Source organism: Pantherophis guttatus, chromosome 4, assembly GCF_059756535.1.
Source record: "Pantherophis guttatus breed Tessera chromosome 4, ASM5975653v1, whole genome shotgun sequence".
Lineage (NCBI taxonomy): Eukaryota > Metazoa > Chordata > Lepidosauria > Squamata > Colubridae > Pantherophis > Pantherophis guttatus.
This window is the reverse complement of record NC_142066.1, coordinates 97,023,175-97,039,006: the sequence shown is the minus strand read 5'-3', so window position 1 is coordinate 97,039,006 and position 15,832 is coordinate 97,023,175. Positions and strand designations below refer to the sequence as shown.

Sequence of the window (15,832 nt, the reverse complement as noted above, 5' to 3'; positions counted from 1 at the left end):
AGATAAATCACTTCAGAATTTTTTCCACCTTTAATATAACATACAAGCTGTACAATTCAACTGAAAAACAAACAGATCTTTTAGGGGAAGAAATAAAAATAAAAAACTTACAATAAAGTAGTTACATAAGCATGCACAACTAAACTAACATTTTATTGAAACACTTTTTGATTTTATGACAGCATTCAGTTTTTTGGGGATAGGAGCCCATCAGCATGGCACATCTTGTCTTGGGAATCTTTGCCCATTCTTCCTTGCAATCTGTCAGATTGCAAGAGCATCTCCTGTGCACAGCTCTCTTCAGATCACCCCAAAGATTTTCAATTGGATTCGGGTCCAGGCCCTGGCTGGGCCTTTCCAAAACTTTGATCTATTTCTGGTGAATTCATTCTTTTATTGATTTAGGGGTATGCTTTGGCTGGTTGACACGTTGAATGTGAAATTCCTCTTCATCACCAGCATTTCAGAGGCCTGAAGATTTTGTGCCAAAATTAACTGTTTGGGACTATTCATTATTCCTTCCTTCCTTCCACCTTCACTGAAGTCCCAGTTCCAGTTAAAGAAAAGCAGCCACAGAGCATAATGTTGCCACCATCATGTTTCACTTTTGGTGATGTGCAGAGCTGTTTTTGTGCCAAATGTACTTTTTGGAATTATGCCAAAAAGTTCAGGCTTGTCTCATCATACCATAATACATTTTCCACAAGCTTTTGTCAGACATGATGTGGGTTTTTGCAAAAAGCTGTTAAGTTTGGATGTTTTTCTTTTCTTGACAGAAAAAGACTTCTGTCTTGCCACCATATCTCACAGTCCAGACATATGAAGAATAAGGGAGATTGTCATCACATGCAGTATACATAACTATACTTGCCAAAAATTCCTGGCACGCCTTTAAAATTGCTAAAGGCCTCTTGGCAAACCTTTAATGTAGAATCAGTTTTCTTCTTATTTTTTTCATCAGTTTTGGAGGGACATTCATTACTTGGAAACTGTTGTACCATATTTTCTCCACATATTAATGACTGTCTTAACTTTGTTCCATGCTATATCCAATGCCTTGAAAATTTTTCTTTTCCTGACTGATACCTTCCAGGAATGAGATTCCTTTGATGCTTTATTTTTTTTTCCCAATTTTTATTTATTTTTTTTTAAAACATAAAACATAAAATACATCTTTTTAGAGCAAGGGTTTGGTTCGGCATAAAATGAGTACAATTATTCACATTCCCTCAATCAATTTTGTTTCAAATTTTATCCATTTATATATTTAAAAAAAAGAAAAAAGAAAAAAAAATCTTATTCTAAACATTTATCATTCTATTACACCCAAAATTCTAAACAATAAACACCGTTCTAAATCTTTATCATTTTAACAATCAATATTTCATATATATTCCTCAATCCTAAAACCTATTACCTCAAATCTATATTTTACTTCTCTTAAATGACATCTAATATCCATAATCTTGACAAAAAGTATTTTCCTCCTCTCTTAAAGTCTTTTCATAAACAATCAACATTTTCTTCTATAGTTTGTTACTTCCACAATACTTTATTTTATTTACTTCAAATTTATTCTCATATTTTATTGAATCTAATTTTTAACTGGTTCATAGTTTAAATATCTATTTCCCAGATGTATTTTCCAATACTCCTGTCTGTATTTATTTAAACTGGTTCACAGTTTAGCTACTATTCTCCAGTAAGATCTCTTCCACTTCCTCCTAAATTTATTTTTTAACTAGTTCGCATCTTAATCAGCTGCTTTCCAGCAATGTTTTCCTCCACTCCTTACCTTAATTATTTTAGCTGGTTCACAGTATAATTTTAACTGCACACCAACCTTCTCCTTAACTCCTCCTAAATCTATTATAAAACTGGTTCACAACTCAAGTAATTGCCTTCCAGCAATGCTTTCCTCCACTCCTACCCCTATTTTTAACTGGTTCACAACTTTATTTCAATTGATCCCCAGGTATAGTCTCCCCCACTCCTAACTTTTTATTTTTGGCTAGTTCAGAGTTTTGCTCTAACTGTTACCCAGCGTATGCTTTCCTCCACTCCTAACTTTTTATTTTTGGCTAGTTCACAGTTTTGCTTTAACTGTTACCCAGCGTATGCTTTCCTCCACTCCTAACTCAGTATTTTGTCTGGTTCACAGCTTTGCTTTAACTGTTTTCCAGCACATGCTTTTCTCCACTCCTAACTCTTATTTTTATTTTTAACTGGTTCCCAATTTACTTTAACTGTTCTCCAGTATGATGCTTTCCTCCACTCCTACCTTATTTGTAAAACTGGGTCACAGCTTTGCTTTCACTGATCTCCAGAATCATGCTTTCCTCCACTCCTAAATTCATTTATTTAACTAATTCATAACATTTATTTCTTATTCCATTGTTTAGCTCCAAATTACTTCGGAATGTGTTACCAATATTGTTTTCCAATCTATTCTCCTCCATATCTCTTACCAATTTAAGATAAAAGTATATTTCAATAAATATTTTATCTCCTATTCTCTCTTAAGTTTTCTCCCATTCCATGCTTATTTCTTATTTTCAATAGGAAATATTTTGAAACACTTTAAGATCAATTTTTTATGGTTCTTAATTCTATAAATAATTCTTTTTAACATCCAATGCCTTTAAAGGTAAACATTTTCTTCCAATAGGTAGTGCTAGTTAAAAATTCAAAGTTTAAAAAGGCATTAGAACATTCAAAAATCATGTTTTTCTTCAATCATTTATGCTCTTATTTCTTAATCAAATTGTTTATATATTTATATGAGAATAATAATAGAAAAAAGGAGAGTAATAGCAATAATAATAATAATTACAATAAAAGAAATACAAAAAAATCAAGCAACACTAAAAAAGAAAAAGGAAAAAGGACGAGAGTAGAAATATAACAAAAGAAATCAAATGGATTAGAAAAGAAAAGAGAGGGGAAAGAAAAGAAACAAAGAGAAAGATACTAAAAGAAAGAAATAGAGAGAGAGCATAGAGAAGAAAAAGAGAAAAAAAAGTATTTCCTAGCATTATTCAACCACCCAGAAACCATTACATTCATTTAAATCAAAATATAACATTTTGTTGTCTTGTTACATAATATATTCTATTATTCCTTTCTCCAGTCTGTCCAAATATGTATCTTTTCCATTTCAATGTCATCAAAGTTATGAGTTCTACAACGTTCATTCTGAAGCTATTCCATATATGGTATCATCATGTCCTTCTTCTATTGCCACACCCTTTTGTTGCCATGTTTATTAGTTCAGTTTTCATTGTTCCATTTAATTTCTTCTTTTTAATCTTCAATAAATCCTCCAGTGAACAGATTATGTATCCTAAGTCAAGTTCTCTGAGTCTTTTCCTCAAAATAGTCAAGTTTAAATAACAAGCAACAAAGTTTATCTTTTCAAGTAACAAGCAGCCTGGAATTTACTTTCACTTTTCAGCTGGCAACCATTTTATCTGTCTCTGTTTGTCTTTTCCCTTTGCTTTTGAAGGCATAATTATTTCCTCTTCTCCTTCCTCTCTCCCAAACATAGTCCAATCTCATTTATCCACCAAAAAGTAAAGAAAAAATATATCCAGATCTGTAGTCAAACATTTCCCAAAAGTCAATAATTTATGTTATCCACCAACAGGTCTTTTGTCTTTGTGCCCCAATAGTTCTCAGCTGCTGTTAAGGCTGGGGCAGACTAATTGTAATTCAGCGTTTGTGGGCAGTTCCTGCCTGGGTTGATGTCCACTCACCCGGCATGCAAACTCCCGGCTCCGCTCTCCGCTTCTCCTCCTGTGCATTCTTGTATCCCGGTTGCCGCGGTCTCAGGGCAGCCGCCATGGCCGTCGTTCCACCGCCACCAGTGCAGAGGACAAGCCTCTGGCCCCGAGGAACCTGCCCATTCCTCTTGGCTGTCCGAGGGATTCCTCTCTATCCCCCTGTCCCTACAGGACAGGGTAGGTCCAAAGACCTACCGGCAGGGGCTTGGCAGACAAGGTTTTTGCGGGACTCCGAAGAGCCTGCTAATTCCCTGTTTGTATGCCCACGGCGCCAACCAGAAGTCCCTAGATTCCTTTGATGCTTTATATGCTCTTTGGGTTTTGCTGCAAGAGGCAACTGAATAAATGTCAAAAAAATCCTATTAGAACAGCTGAACTTTATATGAGCTTGATCAGAATAATTTAATTAGCAAATGTGTACTGACTACTATTTAACATTAGTTCAAATGTAATTAGTTAATTCTGAAGACAACTACATCCCTACTTATAGGAAGATATGCACACTTATGCAACCTCATTATTATAAATTTTTTATTTTTATTTTTCCCACTGAAAGGTTTCATTTTGTTTTTTTAATTGAATTGTACAGTTTATATATTATATTAAAGATTGAAAAATTCTAAAATGATTTATTTTAGATCTCAAAAATCTGGCACTTTAACAGGGATATATAGGGTTTATTTAATACCCACTGTATCTAAAATGATATTATACCTGTAGCAACATCACTAGAGATGTCATGAAATAGAGAAACTGTTTGTATCAAACCTGGAACAAACCATTATATCACAGAGATCCTGCCGAACCATTTCAGATCAGCTATGGTGCAGTAGATTACTTTGCTTGTTTCAGATTTCAGACAAAACAAAATCCAGACAGATAAGTAGGGCAAGGTTAGCACACATTGCGTCTTCATTTTCTGCCTTCCCATAGAAATTCCCAGCACAGAATATCCAATTAAACTACCACTGACATTTTTATTTTCCCTTCTCTCTCTGTTAATTTCTGCCAAAGGCCCAAATACATTTTCTCCTCAGGATCTACTCTCTCTCTCAGCTACTACCAACATCCCAGTGTGGCATATCACACTAGGTCCTCTATCAGCAATTCTTTTGGCTCCCTTCTGCCCAAAGCAAGAGTCTTACAAACCAAACATGAATGTTTCAATTCAGGCCCAAGCCACCCAAAGCTAACAATTCCTATGCAAAACACTTTGCACATTGCTAAACCTCACTTACCAGAAAAATCAACTTCTTCTCTTTTCAAATACTTGCCCGTTTTTTGTAGCTTGAATGTTTGATTCTTGATTAGTCCTTGAACTAAGAGCTTATGAAAAGGCTCTCTAAGGAAAGAAAAATGTTGAAGTGGTCAATATACATTTCAAGAATATTCTATTTATATAATTTTGATGGTGGAATATCACAGTAAGCATATAGCGAACAGAGATTTTGGGCTTTCCAAAGTCAACTATACATCAATATATTTGAAGGATTTTGAACTGGGGAATCAGAGAAAGGTAATATGGCTCATTATGTAATGATAAGAAACATGAATGCAGAAGTATAATAAAATTAGGAGCTATTCAACAAGGTTACTGTAAGCATATACACTACCTAGCCTTTCCTAATTTGGTGCCCTGCTCTACAATTTCCATATTTTTAAGCCAACTTGACTGTAGACATTTTGTTACACAGGCAGTAGTCTGGGCAATCTTTGGACAGTGAGCGTTCCTTGTTGGATAATCCAAACTCCAAAAAGCAGGAAGGACTCAAGACTCAAGTCATGAAAACTGGGCAGATACCAAATTCAGACTTGATGTCAATGATGTCCCCAAGAACTCTTTTAGTCAGATATCCTTAACTCAGATTCTACTCTATTTCTTGCTGTCCAGTACAAAAAACAGATAAGTTAGGAGATGAATGCTAGATATCAAAGGCATTTCAATGCATTCTTAAGATATGCAGTTGGATGATTTTAGTAAAAGAATATAATATAAAATAATACATGAAATAATACAGTACAATTTTCTAAAGTAATTAGTAATAATTGATGGAATTTGAATTGATAAATAGCAAAACGAGAGGATTTCTTTTTTAAATACAGATATTTTGCCATTAAAGATCAATCTATCTAAAACTTCCAAACTTTACATGGAAAAGACAACTTAAGGTAAGATTATATACTGTATGTAAACTTAGATAGCCAGTTTGGTCTAGCGGTTAAGGCACTAGGTTAGAAAACAAGAAATGGTGAGTTCAAGTGTCACCTTAACCAAGAAAGCCAGCTGGGTGACTTTGGGCCAGTCAGTTTCTTTCAGTCCAACATACCTCATAAGGTTGTTATTGTGGGGAAAATATGAGCAGGAAGGTGGATATGTTTGCTGCCTTTGAGTTATTTGTAAGAATAATAAGGATGGGATGCAAATAAATAAACCCTTCCAGCTCAGAGTTAATCTTTCAGGAAATGTTTATCTTGATATAGTGCAGATTCACACGTTACCTTGTTGATTCAAGTTAAGTTTTCAGTTTGTGTTTGCCTGCAGAAATTGTTACTTACAAAAGGTCAATTTTTTAAAAATATCTAAGGAAGTAAATGCAAAATCTTGTTTGTAATGATGAAGAAGAGAAAATAATGAACAAATAGCATAAATAGAGTGCTTTTAAATGTATGAAAATCTGGAACCAGGTGAAACTGAATTATTTGAAAGTCTGCTTCTATTTATTGTTCCATTCATTAGCAGTTATTTATTAATATTACAATTAGATCTCCCTCTCCTGGTGATAGGAAAAGCCACAAGCTAACTGCTTGGCAATTAATTTAATGGAAAAAATTGCTTCCAATTTTAGTCATGGTTTATACTTTAGCACAATTCTGGACTCCTATTATTTTTAAGTAATTAATTTTGTATCACTGTCTATCCTTTATTAGCTCTGATATAGCATAGCAATTCACTTTTTTCCTTGTTCTCCTGAGTAACAAATGAAATTATTTGACATGGAATTTAAAGAAGGGAAAAAAGAAAACAAAAGAAAAATGAATATATAGATGATACATATACATATATAAAAGTATAAATGAAGGTACAGATTTTTATTGTTAAAGAGGAATGGAAATTTTCCGTGTTAATCCTAGATCAGAAGCTTTCCCATCAAGATACAGAAGAGGGAGATGGATACAAAGGCATCTCACTGAGCTCCCTAGGTGATTTCCGTTATAAAATATGGACTTACCATCTAAAGATATAACATAAAAGAAACAAAATGTGATTGGGACAAAACAAAGCACTACTACTACTGCTTTTCCACCCTTTTTTCATGTCTTTCTCCAGATGATATCTTTAGACAGTAAACCCTTGTAAAGATGAAGAAGAGGAACTAATGAACAAAGAGCATAAAGACTTTTTTAAAAAAAGCAAAATTGTACATTAACTACCACAGAACTCTTCATGCTGAAGAATGGGAAAGAAATCCATTAACAAACAAATTGGGTAAATGCAGCGGAGAAAGTATTTTGGCATAGTGGGCAATCTCCGTTTTGCCTTTTAACCTCTGAGTTCATGCCCTTCTCCTTATTTCCATTCCATTCAATTTTATTCTCCTTCCCGCTCTCTCCAACTCCCCCTCTTCCTCTCTCTGAGAGAGAGAGAGAGGGAGAGAGAGGAAGAGAGAGAGAGAGAGAATTTATATTTTGCATTTGCTGGGAGGCAGATTGAAGTCAAAAACACTGACTAGGTCAAAGTTCAAGAGTTTCATATCTGAGTAGCATCTTCCCAGCCCTAGTCTAATATTAACAAGTGCATCATATTGTGCCGAGATTCTTCATTACTACATTCTAGGAATCAGGACTGCATATCCCTCTCTTCCTAATCAGGTTTGCTTAGTTTGCCTTTGTCACCTCATGGGCCTAGTGTTCAAAACATTGCATATACATAAATCCAATGTATTAAGCTCATATCTCATAGTTAGTTCCCTTGACTGCATGGTCAGAACCTTATACGTATATAATATTTTTAATATTAAACCTTTTTAATATTAAGCATGTTTATGAATACTTGACAATAGTAGATGTTGAACAAGTATTTTGGAGGAGAAAAAAGACATATTTTGATTCTCTGTTGAATACAGTAAAACTATTATGTATATTGTTGAATCCAACTGACTGTTACTGGCCTTGCATTCACTTGTGGGAAAGTGGCAATAATTCATTATGTGTACACACACATGTGTATTGTGTATTCAATCATGTATGTAGGCACATGTATACATGAACATACTTTTACATGCATATTCTAGTTTACTTTGAGAGTTGCATCTGAATAAGGATAAAAGCCACAGGTACTCTAAGACAGACATTGCCCTGGTCATGCCACTTACTTGTGTTTAATCATATTCTGATTATGACAAAAATGACTGAAAAACCTGGCAAAATACAAATGCAAGACTGCATGCTCCTTTCCTCCAATGTACAAATCTACAGGCATCCAGTAATCAGCCAAATCTTTATCAAAAGGCCTAGCAGGAAAAAACCAGATTGGATTAAGAAATAAAAATTGTTAAAGAAGTTTACAATCATTTCAAGTCATAGCACTTACTAAAACATGATTATTCTGATTTAAAGGGTGCTGTTAATTTGAGACTGCCATTGGGGGGCAACAAGAATATATTATATTACAACAAAATCTATTCTGAACATTCACAACTTCAGCCACAACTTCAAACAATAGTACTTCCTTTTAAAGTCACATTGTGTATGTGGCCTTGAACAATGGTAAAGGATGTCAAACAGCTCTGTGCTTTTGACAGGTGATCAATCTGCTCATTCAGGATAAGAATATTTATAGAAGTAATCATTTAATACACAGGAATATGATTGTAAAAGTACTAATTTTTTGCAAGGTAAAAATTTGTTCAGAATTACACACACACACACACACACACACCAACAGTAAATCAGGATTAACAAAATATTAATGCAAAATCATTTCATTCAAATAAGTAGTTTCCACTGTCGACATAAATGGTGCCTCATGGATTAAGAACAAATTACTGAATCCAAATTACGTCAGAGAAAATAGCATGCTCACGTGCCCTCCCCACGCTCTGCCCCACATGCATGCACAGCAGAGACCCGAAGACCAGTTGGCTAGTGGGAGGCATGCATGTATGCGCAGCAGAGCTGAACTGGGGCGACGGCTCACGTGCCATTAGACAGGGCGCTGCGTGCCACCTGTGGCACGCATGCCACCTCTGGCATGTGTGCCACGCCATCACGGTGTTAGAGGATTGTTCTATGGTTTTCTGTTCTTCATTTAATTACTGATGGTTTCTTTGAGACATGGCAGATTGTGATATGGGAGGCTGGCTTGGAAAGTGCTGGAAGTGTCTAATCCGTCTGCCTGTGCCTCCTGTTTACTTCACACACATTATATGTTGCAATCTATAAATGCTACCAATCCAAAAAAACTTTGAACCGTTTTTCATTTGCTTTGATAATTTTATTACTCTATTTATTCTGCTAAATATTTCTTACTAAAGAATAGTTCTATCAGGGGTATCATTTCAACTGATCTCAAAACGCAGGTGATAACATATTTTTGAAATCCATTATCCATCTCTGTAAAATTTGGCAGCTGATAACTTGCCTGTAAATCTCATCCAACTCTATTTTTATTTCAAGGAAATTAAAATATATTTGTAATATTATTTCTTGTGAATTTAAATAAGTTGGGCCCGAAATACTTTTCCTAAATTAGCTGTTGAGAATCGGGAAAGTTTTGACAACACATATTCTTCCAAAGGGGAGAGGTCCACAACAGATAAGATAGTGCCCTATTTCATTTAAAGCAGCCAAAGGCTAATCTTTTTATATTCTGTGTCTACATTGAAGCCAATAATAACAGACTCGCAAGAGATTCCTGTAGAAGAATCATTTTTTTAAACTGTGCTTGGCATAAGTTGAAGACAAGTAATAGAAATATTAGCTTCCACCTGGGCTATAAAAAGACTAATCAGCCTATACAGTTACATGTAAATGTAGAATGAAAAATATCCAAATTACTTACCTTTCAGTATTATGAGGATCGGTGTACCTTAAATAATACCAAGCTGAATCAACAAACGTATCCATTGTGTCAGTTTCTCTCCTTGCAGGCTTCTTACATCTAACAATAAATTATAATTAGTATTTCTAAGGATCTATTAAGGTAAAAAGGGTGTAGGAGGGGGGAAAGGGGTCTGTTTTTTAAGGCGGAAGAAAATATATAAGATCAGACTGTGGACTACTGTACTCTCTAAACCATCTATTGTGCTAATATAAGCAAATGGAGATCTAATGAAATGTGAAATCCCCAGGTCCTTGCTGAGGAAATCAGTAATTTAAAATTATTCAAAATATTCCTACTGTGATTAACAAAATAATGGATTCCCATCTTGGCATTTATTTTATTTTATTTATTAAACAAATTTATTATCTGTTCATCTGAACAGATGAGAAAATTATTAAGAAACTACATAATTATTTATTGCGGATCAAACTAGAAGATGAAGAAGTAAAAGAAACAATAATAGCATGGGCAAAGAATTTTGGATACACCATAGAATTGGAGAAATGGCAACAACTTTGGGAAAGAAACTATAAATTAACAATGGCACCAGCTTATAAAGAAAACTTGTGTAAGATGTTTTATAGATGGCATATGCCACCAGAAAGATTAGCTAAGATGTTTAAAGATAAATCAGTTAAGTGTTGGAAATGTCACCAGTTGCCGGGATCATACTATCATATGTGGTGGTTGTGTAAAGAAGCAAAACATTATTAGGTGAAAATACAAACATGGTTAGAGGGACTGTTGCAGCAACATACAGAGTTAAAGCCAGAGATATTCTTACTGGGAATTTTACCAGAGAATTACAGTAAAGAAGATACATATCTGATTATTCATATAATAACAGCGGCTAGAATTGTATTTGCACAAAACTGGAAAGCAGATAAAATCCCGATGGAAGGAGAAATTATAAAGAAAATTTTAGAATGTGCAGAAATGAATAGATTAACATTGAGAGTAAAAGATAAAGAGGAGTCGATGTATTTCAAGACATGGGAAAAATTTTATGATTGGTTAGAAAGGACATATGGATAAGGGTATAGAGATAAAATAGATAGAGAACAGATGGGAGAAAACAATTAAAAAATAGATACCCAGATGATGCCAAGTAATGGGAGAAAGGGGAGGGGGGATAAAAGAGAAAAAAAGTGAGATATTATAAAAATTTAAACAAATGATGAAATAATGTAAACAAATGATGAAACAAAAATAAATATTACTTGAATAAGAAATTGAAATGAGGGGTGGAGGGGTTTAAGTTTCATAAAATGTATTTTTGATTAGGATTTTATTCTGAGGAAGTCTTGGGGGAAAAGGGGAGGGTTAGGGAGGGCTTGGGGGGGAAATTGGGGAGAAAATGTATTTGTAAAACTTTTCAAATAAAAAAAAGAAATTGAAATGAGAATAAAGATAATTAGAAAATCGGAGCTGCTCGAATACCACTTTAGATTGAACTGAAAAGGGAAACAACAAGAGAGAGAGGAAGGAGTACAGAGAGAGGAAGGGAGAAGTGAGGAGAGGAGAAAGAAGAAAGGGAAAAGGAGAGGAAAAAAAGGGAGGGGAAAGAAGAGTAGAAGAGAAGGTTAGAAAGGGGAAGAAGAGAGGAGTGGGGGAAGGGAAGGGAAAATAGGAAAGAGAAGGAGAGGAAGAAAGAAGAAAGTAGGAGGAGAAAGAGGAAGGAAGAGAAGGGGAGGAGAAGAAGAAAGGTTGGAGTAAAGTTAAATGGTAAAAGCAGCCCCGAAAAAGTAAAAATTAAAAATGTAAATTAAAAGATAAGATGAATGAAAAATGATGGATAAATAACTGTACATGCAAATGTGTTTATGAGAAATAAAAATAAAAAAATTTTTTTGAAAAAAAAAACAAATTTATATAGCTGCCCAACCCCCACATAGGTGATTTTGGATGCTTATAACATCAAAAAATCTGCAAAATAAAAACCACAAGACCCCACATCCTTCGCAGCAGTAACATAATCAAATCAACTACTTGATCAACTCCATCTCCTGTTTGTGGTTCTTAGGCCCACTGAAAAAAAACATGTCTTCAGAGCGTTTTGGAAAAGCAGTAAGGTGATAGCCAATTGTACCAAGGGGGAAAGAACATTCCATAGAGAAGGCATCACCACCAAGCAGGTTCTTTTTTGTGGTCCCACCAGATGTGCAATCCTTCTCTCTCTCTCTTGTTTTATTTATTTTATTTATAATTCTTTTCATTTCCATCAAACAGTGTGATAACTGGGTACAGTTATTTGAAAATTTATAGTTCGTGTACTTGTTGTATTCATTACAATAACATTGATAACATAACTCTATATCAAGATAATTTACAATAGTACATAATATCATCATAAACTTATACGTAAATTATACAAACTCTCCATAGTAACATTTTCTTTTCTTATATCTCCTCTTTCCTAACTTCTGTTTCTATTCTCTAGCCTTTGATAAGATACATCCCATGTCAGAAAATATTCAGTTTCTTCTCTGTTCTTAATAATAAGCATTAATCTGTCCATTTCTGTACATTCCATTATTTTCTGAATCACTCACTCATCTGACGGATCTTCTCACACTTCCATTGTTGCACAAATACAATCCTAGCCAGCCAGTACATGTAAAATCAATATGTAGTCTTTTTGTCATTTTTCTGGTAGAATGCCCAACAAAAGTGTCTCTGGTCTCAGTTCAATATGCTTGTCATTTTTTCCAGCCAGATATGTATTTTCGACCAATATTTTTTAGTTTTGAGACACGTCCATCACATGTGGTAGTATGAACCCGGTGTTTGGTTACATTTCCAACATTTGACTGCTCTGTCTTTATACATTTTAGCCAACCTTGCCGGTGCAAATTGCCATCTATAAAACATCTTATATTGATTTTCTTTATAAGCAGTTGACATTGTCATTTTTACATTCCTATCCCATAGTTTCTGCCATTTATCTAATTCTATTGCATGTCCAAAATTTTTAGCCCAAGCAATCATTGTCTCCTTTACCTGCTCACTTTCTAATTTGATGCTCAATAAGTAACCATATAATTTTTTTTATCAATTTATCATCTGTTCCGATTAATATCTGGTCTAATTCTGTTGGTTCTTTATTAAAGCTGTACATCTTTGCATCTTTCTCATAATGCGATTGGATTTGAATTTGCCACCATGCAATTTCTATTCCTTGCCTACTGAGTTCCTGTTTAGTTTTTAATTCCCCTTCACCATTCAAAATGTCATTGTATCTTACAATTTTCCCCATATTGACAATATTAGGGTGTACCAGTGCCTCCATCATAGAAAGCCAGATTGGAATTTTCAAATAGTGTTGTTCCTTTATTTTAAGCCAAACAGATAACAGTCATTTCTAATATGTCTCTCGAAATAACTATGTATTTTGTTCTTCCCATACCAAAGAAAGGCGTGCCAGCCTAATTGAAGTTCATGCCCCTCTAACATTAGTAGTTTTATATGTCTCAGATTGATCCATCTCTCACCCATGAGAGCATCGAGGCCTGGTAATATAATTCCCAATCTGGTAGTCCAACCGCCCCCCTCTTTTTTAGTTTCCTGCAACATTTTCATCCTTGCTTTCTTCCCCCGCATCAAAATATTTTTTCTCCAATTTTATTGGTATAGACTGGAATAGGTATAGAATTCTTGGCAAGATATTCATTTTTATGGTTGCTATTCTTCCTGACAGTGAAAGCTGTAGATCCTTCCACTTCTCCAAATCCTGTTTAATTTGCCTCAGTAATTTCATCTAGTAATCTTCTTTAATTGTTGCACATTTTGCTGTTAATTGTATACCTAAGCAGGGATGAAATCCGACCGGTCCGGGCGATCTGGTACGGATGATTGGCATCAGTTCGCCAAACTGGTAATAATTAGCCCTGGTTGGCCCCGCCTACGCCCGCTCACTTGCTGCTTCCGGCTGCTTGGGGCTTCCAGCTGCTCGGCCCACCCACTCACCCCTGCCCTATATAAGTTCCCTTCGCCACACAGACCAGCTACTTGCCTCGCCAGTCACTTCGCCTACTCAGCTCACCAAAGGTAAGCAATGCATGCTGCCCACTCGCCCTTTGCCATGGGTCGGGGGCCAGGGACCAGGGACGTGCAATTCCCCAAGGCCCTGGAGCCACCACCCACTCACTGCCCACCTCGACCGGGTTGGGGAATGCACTATACCCTGGCTCTGGCCTTGCCCCGGAGCAGCCGCCCGCTCACCGCCCTTCCTTCACCATGCAATGCGTCCTTACCTTCCTCCCATGGCTGGCTCCCAGGGAAGGCAAGACAGGGCTGAGCTGTCACTGCTGGGCTCCTCGCCAGCCGGCACCTTGCCTCCCTTGTAACGAGATGCCTGCAGTCACAGCCTCTTTTTTTTGGTGTGCCTGGAGGTGCTTCTTGTGCCGAAAGATGCAGCAGGTGCAGGCTTCTTGCAGCAAAAGCTACCAGAACCACTCCTCTTCTTGAACATGCTGCCATCACCGTCCTGTTCCATGTGCCGGCCATGCATGCACACACCATTTATTTATTCATTCATCATTCATCAGCGGCAGCAGGCAACGGTGTGCACATGCACGGCTGGCATATAGAACAGGGTGGCGATGGTGGTGGCATTTCAAGAAGGGGAGCAGCTCCGGTAACTTTTGCTACAGGAAGCCTGCAGCCGCTGCATCTTTTGGTGCAAGAAGCACCTCCAGGCGCGCCAAAAAAATAGAGGCTGAGGCTGCAGGCATCTCATGACAGGGGAAAATAGGCAGAATAGAAATTAAAAAGTTTTTCTGGCGGTGATGTCAGCGTGTCAGGGACCAAGGGGACTGCGCTCCATTCCCTAAGTTCCAATTTTTGATCTGGGAGCCACTTTTTTGGCACTATTGACCACGAAGCGGTCAATAGATTAAAGGGGAAATCCCGAGGACCTCGGAGGTGACAGCAATCGCCCCGAAGGTTCAGGGAAAACCCCTTAATTCCGACCGAAAAACCCCCCAGCCCTTTCTGGACTAGCCGGAACGCTGACTGCTGTCTCAGAAATGGAAGCGAAGATCAAATAAAGACATCACCAAATCAACAAAGAATAAGACTGTGAAAGGTACATACATAGAGTGACGAAAGTATAAGTAAGAGAGAGACTCCGAACAGATCAGCAAGGCTGAGCCATAAGGAAGCGGCGAAGTGAAAGCAAATGGAGCAAATCAGCGAGACCAACCAGAGAGTGATTAAGCAGAGCTGACAGACAATGGAATTAAGGTGGACTGAGAGAAATACTGGAGAGTTTTGGATTGAATATCAAATACATCGTTACAAAATTGACTGGGACTTGGATTTGGAATTGGCAACGACTAATTGATTTGCGAAGGAATATAAGATCAAGTGTTGGATTTATTATAAACGGAAGTGGAGCTGAGGCGAGAGAGACAGAGAACAGATGGTAATTAACTTTGAGAGCGATTGGGAGGAACTTTGAGACTTTGTATCGATGGCAAAGAGATAACATTTTAAAAGACACTGAAGTTTTGGAGTTATAGAAGCAGTATCCCTGGGAGGCACACGGAAGGATTCTGATAAGAACCACAGGATGAATGGTTTGAATGATGCACCATTGAGTGTGGATTGCAACATTTATAATCCCTGAACTAAATATAACGCTTGAGACTTAATTCAATCAAACCTTTTCTAACTTGTTTTAAAAATTTTTACTTGCAATACTTAACACTTTAATATATAGTATACTATATAGAAAATTACAGTATATATAACACATAGTTTTGGAATGTTTCAAGTTGAAATTTAAAATAACAAATTTAAGCATAAGTAAGAGGAAGTGGAATATAATTTAAGAAAGTAATTTGATTGAAACATAGATTTTGAATAAGAATAATATTATAACAAATAGTTTACTTGTACCTTCTTCGTATTTATTTGATTGTTTTTGTGCTATAATTTAATATTA

At 36.1% G+C, this 15,832-nt stretch overlaps 1 protein-coding gene across 7 annotated transcripts in view; it reads right to left on the bottom strand.

The window, feature by feature from the left end:
• LARS2 (leucyl-tRNA synthetase 2, mitochondrial) overlaps positions 1–15,832 on the bottom strand; it is a 216,366-nt gene that overhangs the window by 58,936 nt on the left and 141,598 nt on the right. For all 7 annotated transcript variants that reach the window (XM_060685937.2, XM_060685936.2, XM_060685940.2 and 4 more), the window contains 3 exons: positions 9,844–9,942; positions 8,156–8,293; positions 5,021–5,124 (listed from right to left, as the gene is read on the bottom strand). In XM_060685937.2, the coding sequence (XP_060541920.1) occupies positions 5,021–5,124; positions 8,156–8,293; positions 9,844–9,942 (341 nt within the window). The remainder of the gene's footprint in view (positions 1–5,020; positions 5,125–8,155; positions 8,294–9,843; positions 9,943–15,832) is intronic.